At 48.8% G+C, this 26,857-nt stretch overlaps 1 protein-coding gene and 1 pseudogene across 8 annotated transcripts in view; one reads left to right on the top strand and one right to left on the bottom strand.

Moving 5' to 3' along the window:
* The window catches only part of ADCK1 (aarF domain containing kinase 1), a 129,417-nt gene that overhangs the window by 41,336 nt on the left and 61,224 nt on the right, over positions 1-26,857 (bottom strand). For 7 of the 8 annotated variants that reach the window (XM_089908028.1, XM_089908026.1, XM_022576423.2 and 4 more), the window contains 2 exons: positions 16,603-16,761; positions 6,158-6,316 (listed from right to left, as the gene is read on the bottom strand). In XM_089908028.1, coding sequence (XP_089764154.1) covers positions 6,158-6,316; positions 16,603-16,761 — 318 coding nt within the window. The remainder of the gene's footprint in view (positions 1-6,157; positions 6,317-16,602; positions 16,762-26,857) is intronic. The other variant, XM_089908029.1, reaches the window with a different exon arrangement.
* Positions 674-5,271, top strand: LOC149750334 (uncharacterized; annotated as a pseudogene).

Raw genomic sequence — 26,857 nt, 5'->3', positions numbered from 1 at the left:
GTTTTTATTTTCTTAATAAAAAGGGATGTTTGTAAATATTGCAACTCTTCTTACCCTTCTCTTCTTACCTTGAGAGTGAATGTGATACCTGCAGCTGCAGCAGCTACCTTATAACCATGAGGAAAAGTGTAAGAAAATCACAGAGATGCCAGCTCTGATACTGTCAAACCACTGAGACAATATCAACAGTCAACTGCTACAAGCCTTCTTGCTATGTGAGAAAAATACATCCTTTTTGTTTAAGACACTCTGAATGGGGCTGTCAGTTACTTACAGACAAATGCATTCCTAACTGATATGCTCTCCGACCCACTCTGACTCTAAGGACACCCAACAGCCAAAAAGAGAAGATTTCCCCAGGAGTAGCCAAGAGATTGGGCTGCACCAAGGACTGCTGGGCTGCCATGTGAGTGAGTGACACCTATGAGTCCCACCATGGCCAGGAGGGAGGAATGACCAGGATTTCAACATGCCATGATTCCCCAACAACTTAATGGGTTTATGCCACTTACAAATGACGAAGCAAGGGCACCTAATTCAAGTGTTTTGGGGAATAAGGACTTCCCTCATCCCAACCCTCAAAGCTCACCTAGCAGTAAGATAGCAGCCCTCAAGCCAAGAAACCTTTCTTGTTCCTGGTTCTGCTAACAACTGTTGTGTCTGAGTCCGGACACTTAACTCCTCCATGCCTCAGTTTCCCTCATTAGAAAGGAGATTGTTCCTTCTCCATCTCAATAAGGAGCTCTGGGGACAAAAAGTGCCGTACGTACAAGTGAACACCCTGGACTCCCTGGAACAAAAGTTCCTACTGAAATCAGGTGTCATTTTGGTTTGCTCCTTTCCTGCAATTCTTGCCATTTGAAAATCTAGGCCATTAGAGAAATCTGTGACCCTACGTTACTTTGAACTTAAAATTCAGTCTCGCTTGGCATTCTTCAAAAAAATCTCTTTAAGAATATGAGTGGCAAGTTTGCTGCTGTTGGTGGTGGCTTCCAAAGGAAAGGGACATATTTGGGGGTTAAGTCCTTCCCCTGCATTGTATGGGACCCAAGCTTGGCAGTGGGTGCCTGGGGCTCTGGAAACTGGAGGCCAGGCCCCTCCCCTCCGTGCCTGCCTGGGGCAACAGGGAAAACAGCCAAGAAAGAGCCACAGACCAGAGAGAAAACCCAAAAGCTGGAGACTCCCTGGGCCTGTTTGTCAGGGTCACCGGTGTACTGGGTTCCCTCGCTTCCACCTTTCCCCCCAGTCTCCCTCCAAATGCAACCAACCCAGTCTCCCAGCGGAATGTGCGCCTGCCTCAGCGGCTTAGCTCTGAAACAGCAGAGACAGCAAAACAATGGGAGGCAGAAGGGCTTGTCCTGGGAGCTCAGGGAGGGCGGCAGTTGCCCTTCGATGGATGTAACATGGAAATGCCTGCAAGATGCAAACGTGCCTCCTGCTCAATTAGGAGAAACTTGGCTTGACAGGGGACACAAGGTCAAGTGACTCGTCCCTAAATCATCACGTGAGCAGGAGGCTCCGGGGCTATAAGGTGAAATTTACTTCACCCCAACAGCAATGTTTCACCACCATTCCTTCCTCAGCTTCTTCCATCAAGGAATGGAAAATGAAAGAGAAGGTTTTTTTTTTTTTTTTTTTTGCGGTACGCGGGCCTCTTACTGTCGTGGCCTCTCCCGTTGCGGAGCACAGGCTCCGGACGTGCAAGCTCAGCGGCCATGGCTCACGGGCCCAGCCGCTCCGTGGCATGTGGGATCTTCCCGGACCAGGGCACGAAGCCGTGTCCCCTGCATCGGCAGGGGGCACGAAGCCGTGTCCCCTGCATCGGCAGGCGTACTCTCAACCACTGCGCCACCAGGGAAGCCCAAAACAGAAAATTTTTAAAGAGGCAATAAGAACCACCCTGTCCCCTGCCCAAACAAAAATAAACCCCAAGAGGCTCCTGGCCAGGGTGCCTGCTCACCCCACATAGGCCATCAGGACCTCTGGGTCTGGCATCTAAACTTCTCACCACAGAGCAGAGGCCCCACTCCTGTAGGCTCTGCCTGCCCCCATACCAGAGCCAATCCTGACCCCCGGAAGAAGGGCACAGATTATGGAAAGTTCCAGTCCCAAACCCTGGCCTCAGCCTCATTAACTGGCCTTGACCCTGTGCTTCCTCTTTGTTCCTGTGCTTGGTCAGCACACCTGGCTTGTCCGGGCCAGCCCCCCGTCATCCAGGGCCACAGTCGTCCCATTAGCCGAGCCCAGTGGAGCAGAGCATAGACCTGAAGTCAGACTGTCAGGCTGGAGCCCCTGCTCTGCCACCTCTGAGCTGTGTGACTTGGGTAAGTTTTATAACCTCTCTGAGTGCCAGTTCCCTCACTGTAAAAGGGTGACAACAGCTACAAGGAAAGCGACGCTCCTTACTTCCTACTAGCATGTGTGAAGTCCTGGTGCTCAACACGGCAGCTGCTATATGACAGCCACGTAAAATTTCACTGGTTCTGAAACACAACCAGGGCTGAGAGCTAATGCAACAGACAGTTCAGCATAACTCAGATCTGCCCATAAGTTATTACAGAGGGAGAAGAGCTCAAGGTTTAACATGCAGGCTTGGGGCCAGGCTGCCTCTGTCCCTTACCAGGAAACTGTGTAAACCTGGGCAAGTGGCTTCATCTCTCTGGGCCTCAGCTTCCCTGCTGCTGACATGGAGCTAATAATGGCATTTCCCTTGTGGGGTTGTATAACGATTAAAGAGTAAATATACATAAAGCACTTTAAAAGTGTCTAACACAGCATAGGCATGTAAAAACTATTAACTAATTATTACACATCAGTGCTTCCTGATCTTTGAGAGTCTTAGGAAGTTATGGTGTTTCACCAAAAGCATGCTCATCTCCTCAGGGCTTGCCCACAGCTTCTGGAGAGTCCCAGGCCCCTTACCTAGCACTAAAAAACCCTGGAGTGGGCCCTGCTCAAGAGACAACTCCCCACCAAGCCCCACCTCCACATATAGAGACACACTCTCATCCCTTCCAGTCCCAAACCCTGTGGTTATAAGGCTTCTCCCTCTATCTTGTCCCAGTTGTCCCCAAGGTCAGTCACAAACCTCACTGCTTGTCCTGTCCCCTCCCCACAGCATACACACACTCTGATACCATATCTACAAATGCCCTGGTCTGACCGTTCGGCCTGGCTGCCCCATCACCTTCTCCCCGTCTCCCCGACACCACGTTTGCATTCAGTGCTTGTCTGAGGCTCGGAGATGTATAGCATAGGGCTGAGGTCATTAAACCCCACTGCAAGAGGCCTCGCACACTGAGAGGTAAACTCTTTGCTGAGGCTTAATTACGCACAGATGTTGTGATGGGGTGCCAGTGTGCAAAAGCAATCCATCTCCTGTTTTAAGAGCTGAACGGAGTTCGCAACGCAAAATTTGCTTCCCACTTGTTATGTGTTTAGAGAAAATTAATTACTCAGGAGCCTTAATTCTACCATTGTCTCAGGAATGGTGTGCGGGTTTTAGAAGCAGCAGGTCAAATCATTACACTAATTATTTACCCATTTGGCATCCTCGTTTCAAAAATTTGTGTTATTATTATTATTATTACATGTCTTGGTCTGACAGATGCTAGCTGGCCCCAGCCAGGGGACGATTTTGCTGTTTCCATGGGAACAGTGGAGGAGCCGGTTGTTTGGCGCGGAGGACCACCCCTGCCGGCTAAAAGGCAACAGAATGCCCTTAGACGAGCCTCAGAGTTGAAGTCAGAAAATCCCGTTTGTACCCTAACTCCTCTCCTCTAAGACTACCATCTGTAAATGGGATGATGGCTGTTGGAAGGATTCAGTGTCCTAGTATCGTCATAGTGTTAAGTACCGCAGAAGAAACATTCAGTAAACATTGCCCATCCCTTTGTATAATCAACACGTCTTGGAAGCCCCCTCTGAGCTCCTTACCTAGGTGGAATTAAGTACTTCCTCTTGGGCATCCACAGAAACATAGATCAGTCTCTGGCATAGTGCTAACCAACCCGTACTATAACAACATGCTGTGTGTTTGTCCCCCACTAGATGGGACGTCTTCCCAGGCAGGAGCCAACCATCTCTTACTCATCTAGGTACCCTCCAGATCCTAGCACAGCAAGAGGCTCAGGAAATGCTCCATAAATGTGGAATAATGGACTGAAAGAAAAGGATTACGTAAGTGGAAGCATAATTCAGACCCCACAGCATTATTCTAATTAGTTAATATTATTACTTGCATTAGAAAGCCAAGATTTCATTGAATTGGTGGTTTGAAGCTCAAGGCTGGGGCAATGTTACCAGATCATCTGGATTTGCCCAAGCAAGAGGGTCTGTACGAATAATGGCATTTGCCTCGTAGGGCTGTTTAAGGCAAAGCCAGTCAAGCACGCTGGGGGCATCTGGACAGACCTGACCCCCGACTCACTCAAAAAGCTGAACTTTGCCAGTGGCTACACCTTCCACCAAACCAGCGTATCAAGACACCACACTGCTCATCACAGTTGTAGGTCTTCCTCCCGTGAACCAAGCTCTAGGACTCTCAGGCAGCTAGGGTAGATGCACCCTCAGTCTCCCCATCTCTATTAATCAATCCGGATAGCAGAAGTACAGTATAAGCACAGTCTCTGTTTCTCAGGATGTCTTCAGAAGCCACGTGGATACCTTAGTCCAGAGCAAGAGACCTTCCAGTCCACATGCTGAGACACCCACCCCAGGAAGAGCCCCACTTGACTGTTTGCTCCAGAACTAGTACCTGGAGCCCTGTGCCTCCCCCTCCCACATTCTCCAGGCCTCCCCAGTTAAGAGCAAAGGGTTGATCTCTTCCAAGAGTTGAAAGTCAATCTCTCCATGCAGACTGCCAGAGGGACCCAACCCCTGCACTGCTGTGATGAAGTGGTACCCCCGGAAAATGAATCCAAGCCCCACCATGGACAAAATGTGTTGGAAGAGCAGTGGTGTGGACATGCATCTCTCTCACTCTGACCTCCACGGGCCCTGTGGGGAACATCAGGACAGTCCTCAAAGACCAACTCCAAGGCCAACTCCTCATTGGAGCCTTCCCTGCCCTGCTCCCCACAGAAGTCCCTTCTGAATCCTTAGAGCAGGACCTCTCACTGAGCTGGGACTCTGTGTCATTTGATGTTGTTTCCCACAGTAAGTGTCTCCTATCACACCAGCAGTCCTAGTAAATACTTGAAAACACAAATCTGTTCCAATGTGACTGATAAATTAGGGAACAATTTGATCATAACACAAATTTTACATTCACTTATGTGCAGTACCATCTGCGAGAAATACTCGGAAAAGCAGAAAACTGTATCCAGCTGATCCACACAGGAATACACAGAGCAGACACACCTCAAACATCACCATGTGTGTTATGGGTTACACTCACCCATAACTGGCGTCACAACAGCTGTCCAATTTCAGATGACCCTCCTTCCACCTCTTCACAGTAACCCCTAAGCAGCCCCTCTTCTGATGCCCACTTCCGCAAGCCCATGTCAAGTAAAGTGGCGTGTGTACTGTGGTCTTAATGTATTTCTTAGCCACTTACCATGTGTAAAACTATGCTACCATTTCATTAGGTTCCTATCCGCTTTTACTTTCTGGGTCACTGGTGACATTTTTGAATGTGGTAAGCCTAACCCTATTTTGCCCATAAACCTTGTGGTTTCTGTCGTGCGATTTTGCATACTGTGGAGATTTCTAGGACACATGTGTTGTGTGATACAGACCTGCGTACTCAATGAGCTGATGTAATATAGGTAAAGCTTTAGGAACAGTGCCAGAGTATACTAGCGTTAGCTATCACCATCACCTTCATCAATGTCATCATCCCATGGTTCATGGAGGCGGAAACCATGGCTTACAGGCCCTCAGGAGTGTTCAAGGTCTTGCAACTGCAGGTCATTCAATAAAAAAGTATTTGTTCAAAAAGTCAGCAATCCCCTTTGATAATCTGTATCGATAACTTTGCCTTCAAGGGCTTTAATGTGCATCACCAGGGACAAATCAGTCACCCTCAGAAGGAAGACTCAGGAAGGAGATGTCCCCGCTCATGTCTTGCAAGGGGGGATGCTCAGGGCTGGGACCAGTTTTCCCCTGCCCTCTTCCGCCCGACCAGCAGGGCCCCATGGCCCTGACCTCCTACCTTTAGGAAGTCAAAGTGCTTGAGCATTTGGGCCACTTTCTCGGCGTTCCTCCCCTCGTTGAGGAAATCCAGCTCCAAAGGCAGGTTCTTCTTGGCTTCATCCACCAACCACATGAACTCAAACTCCGGAAATAGCTGCTTCACGGCCAGGACGAGCACCTAAAACCCATCAAGCACCCCATCAGTCTGTCCACGGCCCCCACCAAGGGAGGTACATGCTCTGTCCTCCTGCCTGGGTCTGGGCGTTGACAAGTCCCCAGGCCGCCCCTGGAGTAAGGGTGGGTGGGCAAACGGCTCCCCTGGGGCCCACCTCTGTAGTCCAAATCCAAGATTATGAAAGCCCAGCAGCCGCGAGCAGAAACCACCGCCACCATTTACTGAGCGCTGCCCACTCGCCCAGCACTGGGTAAGCACTATTACCTGCCTTATTCCTCCATTTCTTCTTCACAGTGTCTCCGGGAGGTACACACCCTTATCATCTTCATTTTACAGGTTAAGAAAGTTGAGGCTCCGAGAGGTTATGTGATTTTCCTGGATTTGCCCAGCAAGGAAGCCGAGCCAGAATTCCCCTTGGGTCTACCCGGCCCCAAAACCCTTGTTCTTAAGCACGTTGCTGAATTGCTGCCTTTGCTTCTCCCAGATTTGTGCTTCGTGGTCCTGTTTATAAAGGGCTGGGAGGGGGCAGCAGCTACATTTTGTTTATTTCTTAGGCTGAGTGGTTGGTACCTGAGCATTTATATTATTTTCTATGCTTTTTGTATTGAATACATCTAAAATATTTCATGATAAAACATCAAATTGGAATAAGAAACCAAGGTTGGCTAAGACAAGAGGAGTAAGAGATAAGGGATTTGACCACTTGGGTAAAAAGCTTGGATTTTGGGAGATCTGGGCCCACAGTGGACGTTTCAGAAGACTTACCTGGCATTTCAGCTGTCAGTTTAATTACGTGAAACAAACATCACTGGCAGAGAACAAGAGCCCAGGGACATCTGCAGAGCACATCACGGCCCCTCCGTGGACAGGGACTCAGTTCCGAGGCTACCCCACCACTGGAGCTCTGGATTTGAGATGGTCTCACAAGTTCACAGACTATAGCACCGTAGTGGGTAAGCAAGGGTGATGCCAGGGACATGGGGGATGTTCCAGCATTGGGGGGTGGGGCGGGGGTGGGGGGTGGAGAGAGGGAGGGACACAGAAGGCACCTCTCCTGTTCTTCTATAAGCCCTCCTGTTGGTGTTCAAAGTCGGGCCTGGGGAGAACCACTGATAGATCCTCCCAGTAATTCTTGGTATAGTCCTCTGAGAATCCCCATCTCTAGCCCTGGCTAGAGCAGAAGGACAAGGAACGAGAACTAAAGAACCATGGGCCTATTGGTACCAAGAGACCTTCCCCATCTGTTACGGACTTAATGCTTATGTAGCCCCCAAATTCATATGTTAAGCCCTAACCTCAGGGTGATGGTGTTTGGAGGTGGGGCCTTTGGGAAGTAATTGGGTCTAGATGAGCTCATGAAAGTAGGGCCCCTGTGACAAGATTAGTGTCCTTATAAGAAGAGAAAGAGAGACCAGGGCTCTCCGCTTCTTCGCCAGGTGAGGACACAGGGAGAAGGCAGCCATCTGTCTACAAGCCAGGAAGAGGCTCCTACCAGGAACCGAATCAGCTGGCACCTTGATCTTAGACTTCCCAGCCTCTAGAACTGTGAGAAATAAGTGTCTGTCATTTAAGCCTCCCAGTCTATGGTATTTTGTTATGGCAGCCTGAGCTGACCAAGACACCACCCAGTCTATCCAGAAGGCCTTACCGAGCCCCAGCTATGAGGCTTGTCTCGTGCTTCTGCTTGCCCTGGTTTATGATATGATGTCCAACACTGTAATTAGGCACATGCAGCACAAAGAAGTAAATCTAAAGTAGGGCCGTTAACTACAAGGCATTCTACAGCTTTGTTTTTAAATCCTATGTCCGAGGCAATGTACCCGACGCCACTCTAAAAGAATCATCACACAGGGTTATTATACTCAGTTTCTCTCAAACCCTTTTTAATTACATTCGGCTGCAGTCTAATTTCCTTTAAGTCTTGTCTAGTCTTTCAGGGGCTAGACCTGTGGCCTTATGATAATCGATTTAGTTTATGTTTTGTTTCTGTTTCCGTCACACGAAACAAGAAGGAAGAGGTGGCAACAGTGAGGCCCAGGCCGCATGTGTCAGAGCCGGGCATCCTGTCTCATCATCGTGCCCTCAGATGGCCCTCAGCTGTCACCGAAGGGGAGGCAGAGCTGGTGCACAGGAAACAGAAGCACCTGCCCAGCCCAGGCTAAGGGCACACCTGTCATCCGAGGCACCTGAATTCCAATCTCTGGGCTCTGAGTTCAAGCAAGAACCCTCTTGGGTGTTTTGCTCCAGCCTAGATTCCAGAGCTTCTCACCCAGGAGGGACAAGGAAGGAGCCACAATGAGTCTCACTCATTTGTTCAATCAAAATGTACTGATTACCTTCTTGGTAATGACTTTGGACCAAGGTATACACAGAGACCCACAGGTAGCCCAGTAGAGTCTATACCAGGAGATGAGGCTTCTGGCCACACAATAACTCCTCATCATTTGTATGGTCACTGCTATTTGTGAAATTTTTAATTATCATTAATTATCATTAATTATCATTAATATCCAAACAGCACTGAAAGGCACTTTAAAGACTCTTCTGTTACTAATCAATTATGTGATTAGTCATTACTAGTACTATTGATTATTATTAATACTTAATGTCATGAATCATAAAAGCAGCTAAAGATTGTATTGATTGATATTAACTGCTAATAACTAATTAGTAAACTAATTCATAACCCAAAAAACGTTGCACTACTCATAAAACTGGTCTCAAAAGCATTCTGTGGTGGTTGGCATGTCACTTCCTTGGTTCCTTTAAAATGAGAGGGTCTGTTTGAATGGAAGTCAGGGGTTCTTAGCTTTATAGGACACCATCCCCTTTATAGGAAGTCACCAATTTGAAATTTTGATGCCAGCTATGAAGCCCAGAAAATGTAAATACTCCCATAATTTTGTACATAATTCAGGGGGGTTATCAACCCCTTGAACTTCACAGTGGGTGGGGAGAGGGGTCAGGTTAAAACTTGTCTGGTCCAAGTCTAAAATGGTTTGGGCTGCTGTCACTTTAGACTGTTCTTGGCTTGGGAAAATAAAATAAAACTCCTCAGTTTCACCTTCTGTTTTTATTCAATTCCGTTCTCAACAGCCTGCCCTAAGTAGATTCAAGTTTTTCTTTTTTGACAACACATGCAATCAACAAAAATAAAACAGGTGTTGTTATCAATTTGACTTTTTGATTTTTCTCCCAAATTTATCTTCTCCATAAAATTCTTCCAGCAGCCAGTTTTCCACCAGTGCCCAGCACGTACTCAATAACCAGCGGATGTTTACTGAATATGCACATGAATGAATGAGTGAATGAATAAATGAACATTCCAAAGGGTTTGCCCTCTCCCCAGAAATAATTATATGTTCACATGTGCATGACCCAAATGCATTAAGTTTTTATGCCTCTAAGATTTTGGTGGAGAAAGGACTACCTCTGAACTCTGGGGAACCACGGTTTTACGATGACTGAGAATATTCTACTTGATTTGGAGTCTTGTTAATCAATCAAGGTATATTCAACAATTAATACTTCCTTCAAGGTATAATAATGAAATCATTCTCCTATAGGGCTATTGGCTCACAGTAGGAAAAATAAATTATGAGCCACACAGAAATGTAATAGAAAAATTGAGAGTCACATAAAAGTTTGAAAACTAGTGACTGCTATTTATAATAGCAAAAAAAAAAAAGGGGGGAATTATCATTATCCAGGCATAGGCAGTGCGCTATGAGGCACTTTATATACATGCTCTCATTTCTTCCTCTTCTTGTCCATTTCACAGAGAAGGGAATCAGATCCAAGAGGTTAAAGCATTTCTCAAGGTCACATAGCTTTTAATTTCAAATGCGAGACTTGGACCCACGTGTTGGTTTTTTGGTTTTTTTTTTCACTTCTTTATGCAGCCCTGTCTCAGGCAATACAGTACAGGACAATACAACAGGAAGCTTGAGATAAGGCATAAAAAGAGCTTTGTAAACTGTAAAATGCAACTGAAATTCGAGTTACTGCTATCAAGTTATTATATATTATAAAAGAAATAATGTTCTATGGAAAAACAGGACACTAAATAGAACGCCTACACGGATCTGAACTGGTAAAAATGGATGTTCGACAAGGATCGAAAATCAGTTCAGAGTGATGCAAATAGCTTACCATTCATGGGGTTAATCTTTGTTCTGATAAGTTATTAAAGTGCATACTTTTTAGAAAGCAGAATTACAGGGTGAAGAGAAGTTTCCATGGGATGGTCTACATCTCTGGGGCTTTTAAAAATGTATTTAAAAAAAATAAAATCAGCTGTTGGATTCTGTGCCAACACAAACATTACCTAGCCACCCACTGTTCAATCAACACATTCAGAAAAGAAACAAGATGACAGACAGCATGCATTGAAAATGTTGTTCAAAAAAAATCAAAAACATAACTGTCACAGGTCTTTACTTTTAGAGACCCTTGGTATGGGCTGGATGACATCAAATGGTGGGTGGATGGGATTCTGGTGCTCAGATCAGAGAGTTCTACCCTAATGCTGCAGAGCACCTTGGGGACAGGTGGTACATGAAGGGCAGGGAGCCTGGCCATGAGTTAGATTCTTTAGGGGGTGATAGAGCACAGGGGTGTTCATCATCAATTTCAGAAGCTTAAGGGATAACAGGGAGTGATACAGGATAGTGCTATTGGGACCTGGGAATGATGGTCTTATTACTGCCTCATGCATCAACTGAGTCCTACCCTGTTCTCAAATGGTGAGCGTGGCAGTGAGACCCGGCCTGCTAAGCTCCCTGCTATCGTGGGCAGGCAAGAACTGCTGCAAAGCCAGCCCGCCAGCAGACAGACTCTGCCTTGTCAGTTCTCCCCTTGCTGCTGAATCACTGTTCCAATCTCTGGGCCCAATTAGTCTGGCTCTGGACAGCCACTCAAATCAATAAGAGTCACTGGCCATGCATCTAGAAGTAGAGTTGCCCCAGCTTAAAGGGACAATATCAGGTGATAATGACAAAGCTGAAAACACCCTTGGCTGTGCCTTTCTCTTTTGTGCAAAGTCACCGACACCATCAAGTTCATCACCATTTACTGAGAGTCAGTCTCTGTTTCTCTAGCGCTGGTCAACAGCTATCACCGAGACCATCCCCTTCCCCAAGAGGAGGAGACACAAAACACCAGGGTGGCACATGCTATTGGGTGCCAACTTCCTGGCTAACAGAACCTCAATTTTCTGCATCTTTCTTGTCCTTCAAGGAAGGCAGGCCTTAGCCTGAGAAGGCAAACCATGATTGGCCTAAGCCAATCAAAGTGGTCCCAATCCTCTTGCCAAGACTGATTCAGTCTTGGGGATGTGGGCCTGCTTCTGGCCAATGAAAACTGAAATGAATTCTATTAAGGGGCTACTTTTTAATATGAGGGAAGAAACAGGCCCTCTCTGGCATCTGGATGTCATCTACTTGTAATAGCAGGAACCCCGCAGCTGTTTTGCAGCTATGAGGGGCACTACCTTAGAAGGACAAGCCAGGAAGCTGAGCTGGCAGAGTGGAAGACATAAAGAACCTGGGTCCTTAAAAACCACAAAGAAGTGATGCATTAGTCAACCGTGAAACAGCTGACCCTACTTCCAGATGTCTTGTAATGTAAGATAATATAGGTTACTATTATTTATACCACTTTTAGTTGGATGTCCTGATACACGCAGTTAAAAGCATACTAACTGATATAGCTAGTAGCCCCCACCTCCTTATTCTCAAAAGTCTCATTTCTGCAAACCTCTATCCTTACAGCAGATATGTGTTTGGATTTACAAGCCCACTTCTTAAACTGCAAATATCCAGAGGTTAAGCCTATTAGCCACTCTCTCCTTAGTATGAACTACTTTAATCGGGTTTTCTTCCTCTCAAGACCAGGCTGTGATCAATCACAGGGTTGGAGATGAGAGAGAGACAATAGTGGGCAGTGGGAGAGAAGCATGAGGACACACAATACCTGGAATTGGCATGAAAAGAAACACCAGAAGGCTCTTCAGGAAAGTAGCTTTGCCTCCCCTCTGTCTCTAAGTTTCTGGTGGGTACGATAGCCCTAATGCCTCCTAGAAATCATTTTTTTCCTACCAAGCACACTGGAGCATGTGTCATTCCTAAAATCAAGGCACCATTTAGGTCTGGACTTAGAAAAAAATAGTAATACTCATTTCAAATATAAAACAAAATGAGCTTTCCAGTTGGCACCTCTTAGTTGTAAAGCAGAAAGGGTGACCAGATAGGACTTTTTTCCACCAGAGGCCAAGCCCAGCGACAAGGCAGTACCACTCTGTGCTGCTGCTAATGCTGACGGTCCGTGGAGGTGGTGACCTCAGGCCTCATTTCCAGCTTCTCTCCTGAAGGCTGTGAGCGCAGGTCTCTGATCTGCCTCGCGATCCCAGCCCCAGCCACCGCGAAGGAGCCACTCTGTGCTCTGCACAGAGTCACAGGGCTGGTAACTTCCAAGAAAAGCATCGGATGCTTGTCCCAGGCCGGAAGACGCCAAATTTTTATTTCTACTATTATTGATATTGACCTTACGGCCACCATTACTTAGGGAGCAGTGAGGCTCTCAGCAAAGAAAAGATGTCAGCTGTCCTCCCAGCCCCAGTGGGTCTGCTGGCACCACCGGGCAGAGACAGGTTCCCAGCTAATGCAGGCATGGCTGCTGGGTCCCAGGACACCCAGGGATCCTCTGAGACTCACAGTGAACTTGCATCTATGGCTGTTCCATAGCTACTGACTGATGCTTCAGAAAACTAAGGTTTCCAGGTGGCTGCCCAATGCCACTCGGCAACCCCGCTCCCGAGTCCCGGTCAGCTCCCTTTTCCACTGCACCCAGCAATATTCCAAACCTTCATTTCCCCGCTCAAGCCTCCATGCCACCTCCTACCCCCTCTTTCTCAGCAGATGGTCTTACCTCCTACTTCAGAGAAAAAATAGAGGCTATCAGGCTGGTATGGCTCAGCTGTCCACTTTCCCCACCTTCCCCCTCTGCCCCACTCACTCATCTGTACCCAGCCTTACTACCTTCCTCTAGCCTCAAACAAAGGCTGCCAAAGCCTAATGTTTCCACCTGCGTCCTTGGAGCCCAATCCCTCCAGGCTCCTCCTAAACCAGATCTATCAGTTACTTCCTCTCCTAAATCTCCAAGTCCCCGGCTCCGCTGCCCCTTCCCCATCAGCTACAGCCTGCCCCAGGTCCCCGCCGCTAAGCCTGTGCTCTGCTCTAACCACTATGCTCACCCTCCCCCACCATCCATGGCTAAACATGAAAAGAGTAGTCTACATTAACCGTCTCTGCTCCTTGAGGCCTCAATTCTCTTCCACCCCACTCACCCCACTCTCCCTGCTCTTCCCAAGAACTCTAAGCCGCCAAATCCAAAATACTCTTTCCAGAGCTTCACAAATTTATGTTGCATTTGACAACATGCAGTAATTCTGACAGATTATATTTTCCAAAATGGCTGCAACAGTACCTCCCGCTCTAATGCTCTTCTGGAACCGTGCCACTCGCCCATCAGGAGGTAGAGTCTATTTCCCTGCCTCTTAAACCAAGGGGGACTCTGTGACTCTTGCTCTTACCAATAAAGTAAGGAAGAAGTAACCTGCGTGACTGCCACGGCTAGGTCATAAAACTATGATGTGCTTTCAGCCTTATTCTCTTGGGACACTGCCTCTTAGAACCCAGCCACCATGCTGTGAGGAAGCCCAACCAGCCTTGGAGAGGCCTTGGTGAGGGTCTAAGGCCCTGACCCACAGCCCCGGCTGAGCTCCCAGCCAACAGCCAGAACCAACTGGCCAGCCGTGGGAGTGGGTCCTCCTGTTGCAGTTAAGCCGCCCCAGCTGGTGCCACATGAAACAGAGACGAGTCTCTCTGCCACGCCCTGCCCAGGTTGCAGAGTCACGAGCAAAATACACGACTGATGTTCTAAGCCACTGCGTTTTCAGGTGGCTCATCGCGCAGACTAGCGGTTGTATCAGTTGGGATGCTAGATAACTGACAGTGCTCTCTTCTCTACCTTGTTCTCATTGGATGTAGCTGCTCAGTCCTGGCTCTCCTCTAACCCCTCTGACCATGCCTTCTTAGTTCCCTCCGGAACTCATCCTCCTGGGCATGATGCTCCTCACAGCTCTTTCTTTGCCCCCTCCTTTTATTTTTACTCTATATAGCTTTTCTAAGTCATCTCAGCTACTGCCCCAGATTCAGCTCCCATGAGTCTCCTTGCTGATAAATCCAGAATCTGTATTTCCAGCCTGAAGTGCAGACCGACAGAGATCCTGATCTAAAACTGCTGACGGCAATGTCTTACAGAACATAGTTGCTCCGTCACCCACTCCACTTGCTCTGACATCCATCCCACCCCCTTAATCTCATAAGAAACTACATTCCCCAGGCTCCCTTGCCAACCGGCTTCCAGCTAGGTTTGGTGGAATACAGGGGAGTGGGCGGGGGGAACAGGAGGAGGTGAAACACCCACTGCCTCAAACAGCATCTGTGGCTCCAACCCCAGGTGACAGGCCCGAGGTCTGTGATCCACTCCCCTCAGGTGGCCCCAGCACCTGGGCTCCAGGGAACCACCTCTTCTCCTTGTCCCTCCACCTGGAGGGTGGCAGTGGCTTCCTGCTACTGGTGACTATCTCACCATTCCACTTGGCTTCTCAGCAATTCCATCCCCTGTGAACTCCATGTTCTGTTTTAAATTCCCTCTGAAATACCTAGAGCAAGTTCTTTTTTCCCCCAACTGAATCCCGACTGATACACATCGTTAAAGGCACCTAAATTTAATCATGTAAGCCAGAAACTTACAATTTGTTTTCATTTTCATTCATACCAGTATTTCCCCCCATCCCATGTAAAGCTGGTCACAAAGTCCTGATGATTCCACCCTGTGAATCCATGCCTCTCCTCCACCCCCATTACACTGCCTGGGTTCGCATCGTCTTTTCTCTCTCAGACCAAGGCTGCAGCCCCTCAATTAGTCTCCCTGGCTACAGTCTTTCTGCCTTCCAATACATCCTCCAGACTGTCAACAGACTTTTATTTCTAAGGCACATCTGATCACGACATTCCCCTGATTAAAATTCTTAAATGGTTCCCCACTGACTACAGAAGAAAATCAGATCTGCTCGGTTCCACAGTAAATACGTACTTACTATGTATACCATTCTGCGCCTGAGCCTGGAATACGAGGCCCTTCATGTTCTGTCCTGCCTACCTTCCCAGCCTCATCTGCACCCACGCCCAGCTCGTTCCATCTGAACCAGCTGAAGCTCTCCAAGCACACCCTGCTCCCCTAAGACTCAGGGCCTTCGCACAGGCTGGGTCATCCTTCCGCTGCCCGGCTGTCTCGTGGGTGCCTTGGTGAAGCCCCCCTGATGCCCCCAACATTACAGGCACAGGGCTCCACGGCACTCTGCAAGCACCCCTTTGACGGAGCTCACAGTCAAGGGCTGTTTTGCGTACAAGCCTGTCTGCGCCACTAAACGGGGAGCTCCCCGAAGATGAAGATGCGGGTCACTCACTCTTGTGTCCTACATACGTGTTAAGTTTAGTCAAAGTGAGCTGGAAGAATAAACTAAGTGTCCAAAGTGAGGAAAGGGAACCAAGGAAAGGGAAAGAGAAAAAGAAGGAGAGGGACAATCTGGCAGGGTAGGCAGACTGCTGACCTCCATTGGGGGTGCTGGCTACCGCCCAAACCCTGATCGCTCACCCTTTTTCCTTGCTCCAGGCATGGAGCTAGAAAAGTCCAGAGGCACAGTCCCCACTACAGCTGTCCCAGGGCCATTTTAGGGCATACACGTTTTGTTCATTCAAAGCAAAGTATCAGGGAAGCAAATGTGCAATCTGCATAAATATTTCTATGTGATCTGCCTGTCATTTCCATATCCCTTGACTGACCACATGCTCCCTTTTGTTATAATTTAACAAATTAGGAAGTAACTTTTTCTACCCCCAAGGAAGTCACCTGTGGGTCGTCTCATTTCTACAATATCCCCCTGAGGTCTCCTTGGCCCCAGCAGCTGCCCACCGTGTTCTGAGACCACCCACAGACAGTTCCCAGGAATGAATCAAAAATCAAGCAACCCTGCCATGGGTCCCCTGGTCACAGTGCTGTCATGACACCTCCTTTGTGGTCTCAAGCTCTCCTCTTTCACTCTGCTGCTCAAAGGGCCACACACACTCCAAACTATAGGCCTTGAACCAGTTTCACTGGGACTGCCTGGATCCCAGGGAAATGTAGAACGAGTATGAAGGAAGGGGAAGGTGGAAGGCTCTCACCTCCATCAGAAGAATGTCCTTTGAGCTCTGAGCCTGCACCTTTGGGTGCTGGACCTTCACGGCCACCGTCCGCCCATCATGCAGCACCGCCTTGTGGACCTGGGCCAGGGAGGCAGCTCCCAGAGGGGTGTCATCAAAGCTCATGAACAAATCATGAATCTGTCAAGAGTGGAGAGAGGACAGAGCAATTAAGATGACTCAATTCAGTGAGAGGGGCCAGGAGGATGGGCCAGGGCCAGCACTGCCCAGTGCCCCCAAGACAGATTTTCTCCTCTATCAATTGCTTTACCTGGGCCCTTTAGTGCCATGGAAATTCACACCAGCCACCAGGGCAGGGAGTGAGACAGAAAACACACGTGGAGGGTGGGTCTCATACCTGTGCAGGGGTACCCTGAGCACCTCCATTTAAAGCCAAAAAAGTGCCATCTCGAGTGTTCAGAACCGTGCATCATCCACCTATTTAATTACTCACCATTGTGTCTCCGAGGCTCTCACATATGGATATGATCAAAAGTTAACAGAACCTGGGCCCAGGGCAGCCCAAGCCCGGGGATCAGATGGAAGATGTTCCAACCCCGCCAATCCGGAAAGCTCAAGGAAGCCCAGGCTAGAGGCTCCAAACCCAACAGCTACCACTTGTTGCTGCCTGAGCCTCAACATGGGTCCCCAAGTCCACTCCTGACCCAGCCACCTGGCAGAGATCTCTGCACACCAGAGCCCTGCTTTTGGTCTTCAGGTGTGATGCCACCCCAAGTACCTTGGGCAGATCCCTGCCCCTTCTGCGCCTCACTTACTCTATGAAATGGAACATATACCCCTTACTCTTCCATCTTCTCTTCCCTTCTTCCTTCCCTCCTTCCCTCTTAGAAATGCCATTCCAATTCTCCTGAAGGAAAGGTCTGTCTGACTTGAGTGGTCAGATAGATGGTCCAGATATGAATATTCTACCAGATGGGAAGAAGGGCCCCAAAAGCCTTTTGCAAAATTGTCCAGGTCTGAAATTCTCATCCCCTCCATTTCTTGAATTCCCTGTATAGCCTCACAATTCTGGAAAGGCCAGACATTCACACACACACACACACACACACACACACACACGCACGCACGCACGCAAATGTGCATATGTATGCCACATGCCTCCGCTCCTTCTCACACCACCCAGGCTCTCATGCTGAGGTCCACTCAGCCCGTGCCCCTGCTGCCTCTCTTTGTCCCCCTTCGGCAGCAGCCACTCCATCCTACCCCTCAGCCCCTCTCCTCTCCTTGGACTTCAGAGGTCACACGACCCACGGCCACCACCCCATCCCTTTGTTTGCTAGGCTGCACCATCACTTTGCTAATCTCATCTCATAAATCACTCCCTCCAGTCCTGTCATCATTTTGGTAGCTTTCACTAACTCCATGCCATTTATCAACATCCTGCGGGGGCCAAAGGTCCAGGCAACACGGGAGGGGCCTACCCTTTTCTGTCACGGGAGATGGGTACAGATTGGCTTCCCATCCCCCTTCTTCCTTATTGGGTATTTATTTGTACCCCTCCTATTGCCCCCTTCCCCAACTTGCCTTTTTACCTCCCTCGTGAGTTCTGGGCTCCCTAAGGGCCAGATTCTTCCCACATCATCCCCCTGAATCACCCTGGGTCTCTCCACACAAGAACGCTTTATCCTGGACCCGGGCTTAGACTAAGAACGAAAGGGCCGTCAGCCCTATAGCGCGTTAGAACATCAGCTCTAAATAGGCAGCAATTTTTTTCTGTTTTGTTTGCTGCTGACTTCCCTACAGTTAGAACAGGACTGGAACTGGTCAGTGCTAAACAAATATTGTTGAAGGACTGAATCCACTATTCTTTCTATCGGAGAGGGATTGTATCAACTCTTTCCTCCTTTTGAAATGGCTGGACCATCCTACTCCCACACTGCTACTATTCCAAAGGACTCACACATAAAAGCACATGTCACGAGTGCGATTTACCTAGGTGGACTCCACCTGTTACTCCAGAGTGGGGGTGAGACCCTGGCCTGATCATTCAGAACCCCGGGTACCTCAGGCCACACTGATTACATCAGAGATTGACCCAAGTGGTCCAATCAGACTCAACTGTTATACTTTTGCTTGAACTGTAGAAGTGCTTCTCCTTCTTTCTGCTCAACTTGAAGCTGAAAATTGAACTTGAAGCCTGGGGCTACCAGGGGTCACACAGTAGCAACAAAGAGGAAAGCAGAGTCAGGAGAGAGGGTGAACCCGGGTCACAATGGCTGGCCCCTGGGTCTAGCCGTGCCTGGATGCCCAACCCTATAATATCTTTCTTTTGCTGAAGGTAGTCTGAGTTGTTTTCTGTCACACACAACTGAAGGGGCTCTGACTGACACAGTGTGTTCTCAGGCCCCAGCAGGGATAGATGAAAGAAACCTGGGCATGGTGCCCGGTACCCCCAAGAGGCCAGTACATGAGAGTTCCATTTCCTTCCCACCCTCTTGCTGGGACTGGGATCCAGGAACCGAAGGGAGATGGAACTTCAGCAACATTCCTGTCCGTAACATGAGATCAACACCACTTCCTTGGAAAGCCTCTGGTAATTCCTGAAGGAGCACCAAGGAGAATGTTTTCTAGAGAAAAGCTGTGAACTCAGACCCTCACCTCCGGCAGCTAGGATGGGCAAGGGGACCTGGGGGTCATCTGACCCCACTCCCACCCCAAGCCTCCGCCTGGCTCCCTGGGAACACTTGCTCGTTCTCTGAGAAGGACAACCAGTCTTCAAATCAGAGTCATTGCAGGGACGCTGCAGAGTCACTGCAACTGAAGAGTGACGTGGCATCACTAGGGCTGTGTGGCAGGAACAGCTGCCAGGAGCGCTGCAGGGGGTGGGGAGGCGGGGGGAGGAACGCGTCAAGGCAAGCATATCCCAATCTTCAGGGTAAGAGGAAGACTGGTCCCCCATATCCCCAGGGAATGCGGAGGGGGGCCTCCCACAGTTCCCTGCTCCCACCAGCTGTCGGGCGGGTCCCAAGATACCACCAAAGCCCAGGTGCCCATTCAGCACCCTGCACGAGGCCCAGCTGTGAGGACTTGCCCAAATCCTCAATTTGACCAGTGGAAGCAAAGAGGCATGGCAAGTGAGGATGCACTACCCACTCGGCCCAGGGAACCTGTTGGGCAGATACCCCGCCCACCCCACCCCATCCATGCACTGCCACCACCTCCGGGGTGCCCCTGCAGCCATCCTCTTCCCCTTTATCAGTAAGCACGTCAGACACCCACACCCTCCTGTGCTTACACACACTCACACACAACACACACACACAGTTATTGATTGCTAGTGAATGTTCCTAGCCGGCTTATAAAAAACCGTAATTAACGATTGGGGCTACAGGCTGTAATTAAATATGAATAAAGTATCTGTAAATGGAACCTTGATTCAAAGTGTTCGCTGGAAGTACTTTATGCTGATAGAGAGTAAGGAAAAATAGACCCTGTCCCGAAAGGAGAATTTTACCCCTCGTGCAGCTGAAACAAACGTCACCCCCCTCCAATCAGGCCTCATCCCCCAGACCTTCAGCAGAAAAGCATTAGCAGAAACAACCTGCAGCATTTGTAGCAATTAGATTCAAGCGGGGCCCTCAGCCGCCTCCAGTCCCTCGCAGACGCCTCTCTCCCCTTCTAAGGCTTTCTCTCCCCTGTTCTTTTTTTTCTCCCTCTGGGTCTGGCGGCAAAATCAATTAACTAAAACAACTACATTTTAAAATGACGTTATGTGCTTTTTAATTACTGTCAGCCCATGATTCAAATATATCAATGTCCCTGTCTGGAAAAGGAAAAATAATCAGGGAAAAAGTTTCTCTAGTTTTGTATGGTCTGGGGTGTGTGTGTGTGTGTGTGCGCGTGTGTGTGCGTGCACATGCGTGTGTGTGTGTGCGTGCGTGTGTGTGTGTGTGTGTGTGTGTGTGTGTGTAAGGGGTGGGGAGAAGGGCAAGAAGAAATTTGTCACCTCCTAGGGGCTTAGCTCACCAGGGGCTCAGGTTAAGACTTCAGCACGTCTGTATGACATGATGGATGTTAACTAAATTTACCGCAGTAATCATTTCACAATATATGTAAGTCAAACCATCACGCTCTACACCTTAAACTAATACAGTGATGGATGTCAATTATATCTCAATAAAACAGGAAGAAAAAGAAATGTCAGCAGACTGCCTTCAGCTGGGGTCCAAGAATCAAGAGACCACGTGACGTGATGCCCTAGTACTGGGCAAAGTGAGAGACCCTCCAGAAAATCAACCAGGAGGATTCCCATAAAGCCAGGTTACCGGGCAATGTTTCCAAAATGCCACGTTAAGCAGCCAAGCACTGGCCAGGTCCTCATTCAGCCCAAAATAAGGAGGCCGGAAGTCAGGACCTTCTAGAGAAGCCTCAACATGACCCCTGGGGGGAGTTTCACTTGGGTCTCTTAGCCAGCCCCACCAGAGCCTGCAGCCCAGGCAGTCCCAGCCTCATCGGGACTGGCCCATCAGTCACAAGATGGGGGATGTCCCAGATTTTCCAAGATGGTCCAATTTCAAATACTCTATCCTGTTGTCCCCATACTCATTCACATCAGACATATTCTGGATTCAGAAACGACATCACCAAAAGATAATGCTAAGAAATCCAGCACACCCTGAACTGGCCAGCTTCGGATGTAGACAGAAGCAAATCCAGGCCTTGATGCCAAGGCCAGGCAGTTCCCACTTAGGAGCCAGGAAGACTGCTCAGGGCACCTGAGCAGGTTACCATGGCATCAGCAGCAAACAACATCTGGCTCTCAAGGTCTTGAGATGGCCCAGCCCACACCTGGCTGGGTGCCAGCAGCAATCCACTGCTACCTGATGGGGGGAAGGACAAGTCCCTGTACTAATGGAGTGGCTGGAGTGAAGCATACCCACCCCAGCCTGAGGCAGATAATAGAGCTCTAGCTCGCTAGGACTCTGCCAAAACACTGATGTCTGATGTCTGCCTTGGGCAGAAAATCCATCCCCCTTCTCAGCACCAGGAACCCCGACATCTCACGGTCACCCTATCAGCTGATACCCCATTTTGCTGCAATTCCTGCCCCTCAAGTAGGGGCTGGACTTAATGACCCACTCCTAGCAAACAGCACATGGAGGAAGTGACGGTGTCCAATTCCCAAGACCGTCACCAAGATGTCCTCCTTGCTTTCTCTCTTGGAATGCTTGCTCAGGAGGAAGCAAGCTGCCATGTCACGAGGACACTCAAGCAACCTGTGGAGAGGTCCACGTGGTAAGGAACCCAGGCCTCCTGCCAACAGTGGGCCATCTTGGAAGCAGCTCCTCCCTCCCCACTCAGGCCTTCAGATGACTCTACCCCAGCTAACATCTTGACTGGAACCTCACGAGTAGACTGAGCCAAAGCTATCCAGTAAAGCCACTCCCAAATTCCTGACCCGCAGAAACTGTAAGATATCAAATGTCTGTTGTTTTAAGGCACTAAGTTTTGGGGTAATTTGTTATGCAGCAATAGCTAATTAATGTACCCCAAGCACACCCTGCCAGACATCACGAATCAATCACAGCCTTCATTCCTGCTGGGCCCAGATGATGCCTCAAAATCTCTCTCAACCCAGTGTTCCACGCAGCCACTACCAACTGACAAAAGTTAACATGTGAAATGAAACCAATTTGCCATTTCTTAGCCTAAGCCAATGAATATTTACTGCAGGCCCATCAAATGACAGACACCATGCTAGGAACATGGGCCAACAAAACAGGCAGTCCCTAGCCATGAGGAGACCTTGGTGCAGCCGAATGTCCTACTAGAAAAAGGCAACAGCCTCTGAAAAACACACCTGCATTCTAGCAGTACCTGCTGTAGAGAGCGCCCCCTGCCCAGTGCTGCCTAACCCAACCCTGAAAGGACCTTCAGGCAAGGTAAGAAGAGGGGACCCCCAATATCGCCATGTAGACCCTGGGGGGTCAGGGGAGGGGACAAGGCATCCAGGTGTCTCTCCGTCTCCCCACTCAATAGCAGCCCCACCTCCAGCTTCCCACTCAGAACAATTCATTATAATAAAAATCGTAACGACAATAATAGCTCAGGGACACCTAGAACCTGTTTTCCATGGAATCTGTGTTATTTCTGGGGTTCTAAAAGATCAAAGTGTTGGTTCTGCAGAGCCATTAGCTATTGCTACTGCCAAGTTAGGCCAACAGCAGAACCTGAGGCCCTTCTCAACAAGGGTCCTCCCCAGAAATTACAAAACAGCATTCCTGTCTAAGTTCTTGCAAGGAGGCTGGCACGATGCTAAACTCTTACCAACTTGCTGAAGAGCCTCCAGGTACAGGATAATCATCTACCTGGCTCTGCCAAGGGCGTCACAGGTCAGACCAAGCTTCTTTCCTCCTACAGGATGGTAACAAGTAGCTGACAGAAGGAGAAGCAAGAAGCCAGGAGCAGCCCACCCTAGGATGGCCATGGGCATGCTCCCTGGGAATGCCCACCTGCTGGCCAGGACAGTCGGATCTGAGAGGCAGCAAGGCATAGTGATTCCAACGCAAGCTCTGGGTCAAACTGCCCCGACTCAAATTCTGGCTCCAAGGTGCATCAGCTTCGGCGGTGACATAATCCCTCTGTACCTCAGCTTCCTCATCTGTAAAGTGGGAATTTGGGAACCTACCTCATAGAGTTGTACGAAACAACATACATAAAGGGTCTAGAATAGAGCCTACAGAAGACCCCCAATAATTGTAGCAGGAGTAGTGGGTGCCCCATCTGATGCCTCCATGAAGAGGACACAGTGGTCTAATGAAAAGAGCTCTGGACAAGGAGGCTCTCAGGTCTGTTCTGTCAGTGAGTAAAAGCCACCATCCTCTTTCACCCAAAGACTCCTAACTGGTCTGCCCACTCATGTTCCTTTCTGTGCCAAGCCATCTTCCCCATACAGCTAAGGTGAGTTTTCCAAACATAAACCGATCATGTCACTTCTTGCTTCAACTACGTCACCAACTTCCCAGGACCAAAATCTTTAGCACGACCCACAGGGTCTGACCCTGCCTATATGTCCTGCCCCTTCTCCTCCCTCTGCCCTCCCCAAGCTCCATCTGCCCTGAAGAGATGGCCTCTTTTGACCACCAGCATACTCCCTCACTGCCCAGGGCCTTTGCACGTGCCATCCCCTCTGCCTAGAAGGAATGAATAGGAATTCTTCATCGAGGGAATTCCTACCCATGCTTCAAATCACAGCTCAACTGTCACCTCCTCAGGGAAGCCTCCCTGTGTACATTCTCAGAGTTCATTGCCTTCCTCAAGAGCAATTACACAACTGCACTTTTGCCTCAATTTATATTTGCTTCATCTCCCTCTTTCCTTCTAGATGATAGACTTCTGTTTTGCTCAGCATTGCATCCAAGGCACCTGGCACACAACTGGTGCCCAGTATGTATTTCCTAGTGAATGAATGGATGTGAGGTTTGATTTCCCCATCCACTTCCTGGTGAGGGGACTCCAGGCCTTCCAGCTGATCCAGGATAGCTAAAACACCTCCCGGAAGTGGCTACAGTTCCCTCAAGGTGGCTGGGCACTTCGAGAGCTGTGGGTAGAGGGACTCTATGGAAATGTTGTGATAATAATGATTAATAAAAAGCAGATAAACACCCAGTGTGGCCGGCCAGCCCAGAAAGCCATCCATTAGATCTGTCATTCATTAGAGGTGGGGGAGGGCACAGTCCAATCAGATCTTCTCAGTTTAAGCAAACCTTCTGTAAATTGTAGGCTGCAGGCACTGACATTTGATAAATTATTGTTCATAACCCACCATTGGCTGTCATAAATCTAATCTTTCAACATTTCCCATCTTAATAACTTGTCCAGCTGCACAGGGTGACAGGTCTATGTCTCTGCCTGTGACAGAGATCTCTGGGGTAAAGATACCAGAGATCCTAGGCAGTGCTGTATGAAGTTGAGGACTCCCACAGCCAGGGCCCCACCAGGGCAGGCATCCCCTGGGTGATCAGAGTACAGAGGTGATGAGCTGTCTGTGGAGCTGCAGAGCGCCCGTGAGTCAAGTGCTCACACCCCATCCCAGGGTCCAGAGACGGGTGGTGCCAGGAGCTCAGACCCAAGAATCGGGCAGGTTGAGCTCATGTGAGGACTCTTCCTTGAACTTGAGCTTGGTTGGAATAAGGGATGTCAGGATATCTTTGCTCTGCAGGCACTGAATGCTCAACCATGGGTAATTCCTTGTATTTGCATAATATCTTGCTCTTATGTAATTCTCAACCCTCTCTTAAGGTTAAGGTAGAGGAGATACAATCACCCCCATTGTACAAAGTAGAATATATTCCCTAAAGGTCATTCGTTTATTCATCCAACAAATGCTTATTGAGTGACTACTATGTGCAGGGCCCTGTGCTGGTCAGTGGGGACTCAATGGGGAGTGAGTCCAAATTGGGTACGGCCACCAGCCTCTGGAGTTACTACAGGAATGTGAAGTCCAATAGGGAGACAGGAATTAATCACGAGATCACCAAGAAAGATAAACGGCCAGCTCTGATAAGTGCATGAAGAGAGAGGTAGCTGGTACCATAAGAGCCTGTGTCCAGAGGATTAAACCCAGGCTGGGAGAACTTCTTAGAGGAGGAGACAAAGAACTGAGCTCCGAAGGATGAGGAGCCAGTTCACGAGTTAACTAGCTGAAGAAAGGAAAGAGGAGCCTTCCAGGCAGAGGGGACAGCCTGTGTGAACCATGAATAAGGGGAATAAGTTATGGAGACAGCAGAGAGCCAGAGAGAAGATGACCACCAACTCCCAACCTGGAATCCAGGCCCACTTGGGCTCCCCGGGCCTCCCCCTGGTTGAGGAGGAGGGTCCTCATCCACAGCTCATGCCCACGGCGGAGAAAGCCTGGCCATAGTGACTCGCATTCATACTTCTAAAACCAAATGGGCTCACCCTCACAAAACCCCAAAGGCCTTCTCCCAACAACCTTCAGATGTTCCTACACCCAAAAATATAGGAAGGGAAAAACTAAAGCCTAAGCATTCTTTGCTTATAGCGGCACCATTTGCTGTCAGGACAGACTTCCTTAGCCTTTGGGAGGTGGCAAAACGACACACAGCAAATGAGCCCAAGCTATGTTCCTATGCCTCAGAGCCCCAAACAAGAGGGTTCGCGTACCAAAGCCCTTGTGGTCTTTCTATAACACCTGAGCGTGTTCCATCCAATAAGAAGTTTCCCAGATTTACTTTGCATGTGACAGCAGCAGTGCCCAGGAATTTCAGAGGGAGGTAAACCCAGACTTGCTGGATCTACGGGGAAGATAAAGCTCACATTTGGGGGAAACCACGCACACGCCTGGCTAACCCTATCTGCCAACATATAGCCAAGTGGCCTTGGGCAAACTGCTTAGCTGCACTTACGTTCTGCAAATGGGAGTGATAATAATGCCCATTGGTAGGGGAGTTCTAAAGGTTAAAGGATATTATGCATCTAGAGCAGGGGGCCAGGAAACTATAGCCCGTGGGCCAATCCAGGCCACCGCCTGCTTTTCTGTAGCCCACAAGCAAAGAATACTTTTTTACATTTTTAAGAGAGAAAAATCAAAATAATATTTTGTGACATGTGAAAATTACGTGCAATTCAATTTCCATGACCATGAATAAAGTTTTATTGGGACACAGCATGCCCATTCATTACTTATTGTCTATGGCCACTCTCATCCTGCAACGGCAGAATTAAGTAGTTGCAACAGAGAGTGTGTGGCCTGCAAAACCTAAAATATTTACCATCTGGCCCTGTGGTAGGCAGAAAAATTGCCCCCTAAAGATGTCCATATCCCAATCCCCAAAGGTGTGATGAAGGTAAGACTCTTGAGATGTGGAGAGTATCCTGAATTCCCATGTAGGCCCAATGGAACCACAAGGGTCCTTATAAAAGGGACGCAGGAGGGTCAGCGTCAGAGCAGAGATATGACAATGGAAACAGAGGTGAAAGGACAAGAGAGAGAAAAAAATTTTAAGAAGCTATGCTGATGGCTTTGAAGATGGAGGAAGGGGCCACAAGCAAAGGAATGCCGGCAGCCTCTAGAAGCTGGCAAAGGCAAAGAGATTCTCCCACAGAGCCTCCAGAAGGAACGCAGCAGCCAGCACCTGAATTTCAGGGCTTCTCACCCACAGGACAACAAGATAATGAACGTGTACTGTTTTAAGCCACTAAATTGGTGGTAATTCGTTACAGCAGCAATAGGAACCTAAAACAGGCTGTGAAA

This window comes from Delphinapterus leucas, chromosome 2 (genome assembly GCF_059928025.1).
Source record: "Delphinapterus leucas isolate spDelLeu-1000000601 "Yukka" chromosome 2, BTC_Dleu_Yukka2, whole genome shotgun sequence".
Classification (NCBI taxonomy): Eukaryota; Metazoa; Chordata; class Mammalia; order Artiodactyla; family Monodontidae; genus Delphinapterus; species Delphinapterus leucas.
The sequence above is the reverse complement of the archived record's forward strand: the minus strand, read 5'-3'. Positions and strand labels throughout refer to the sequence as shown.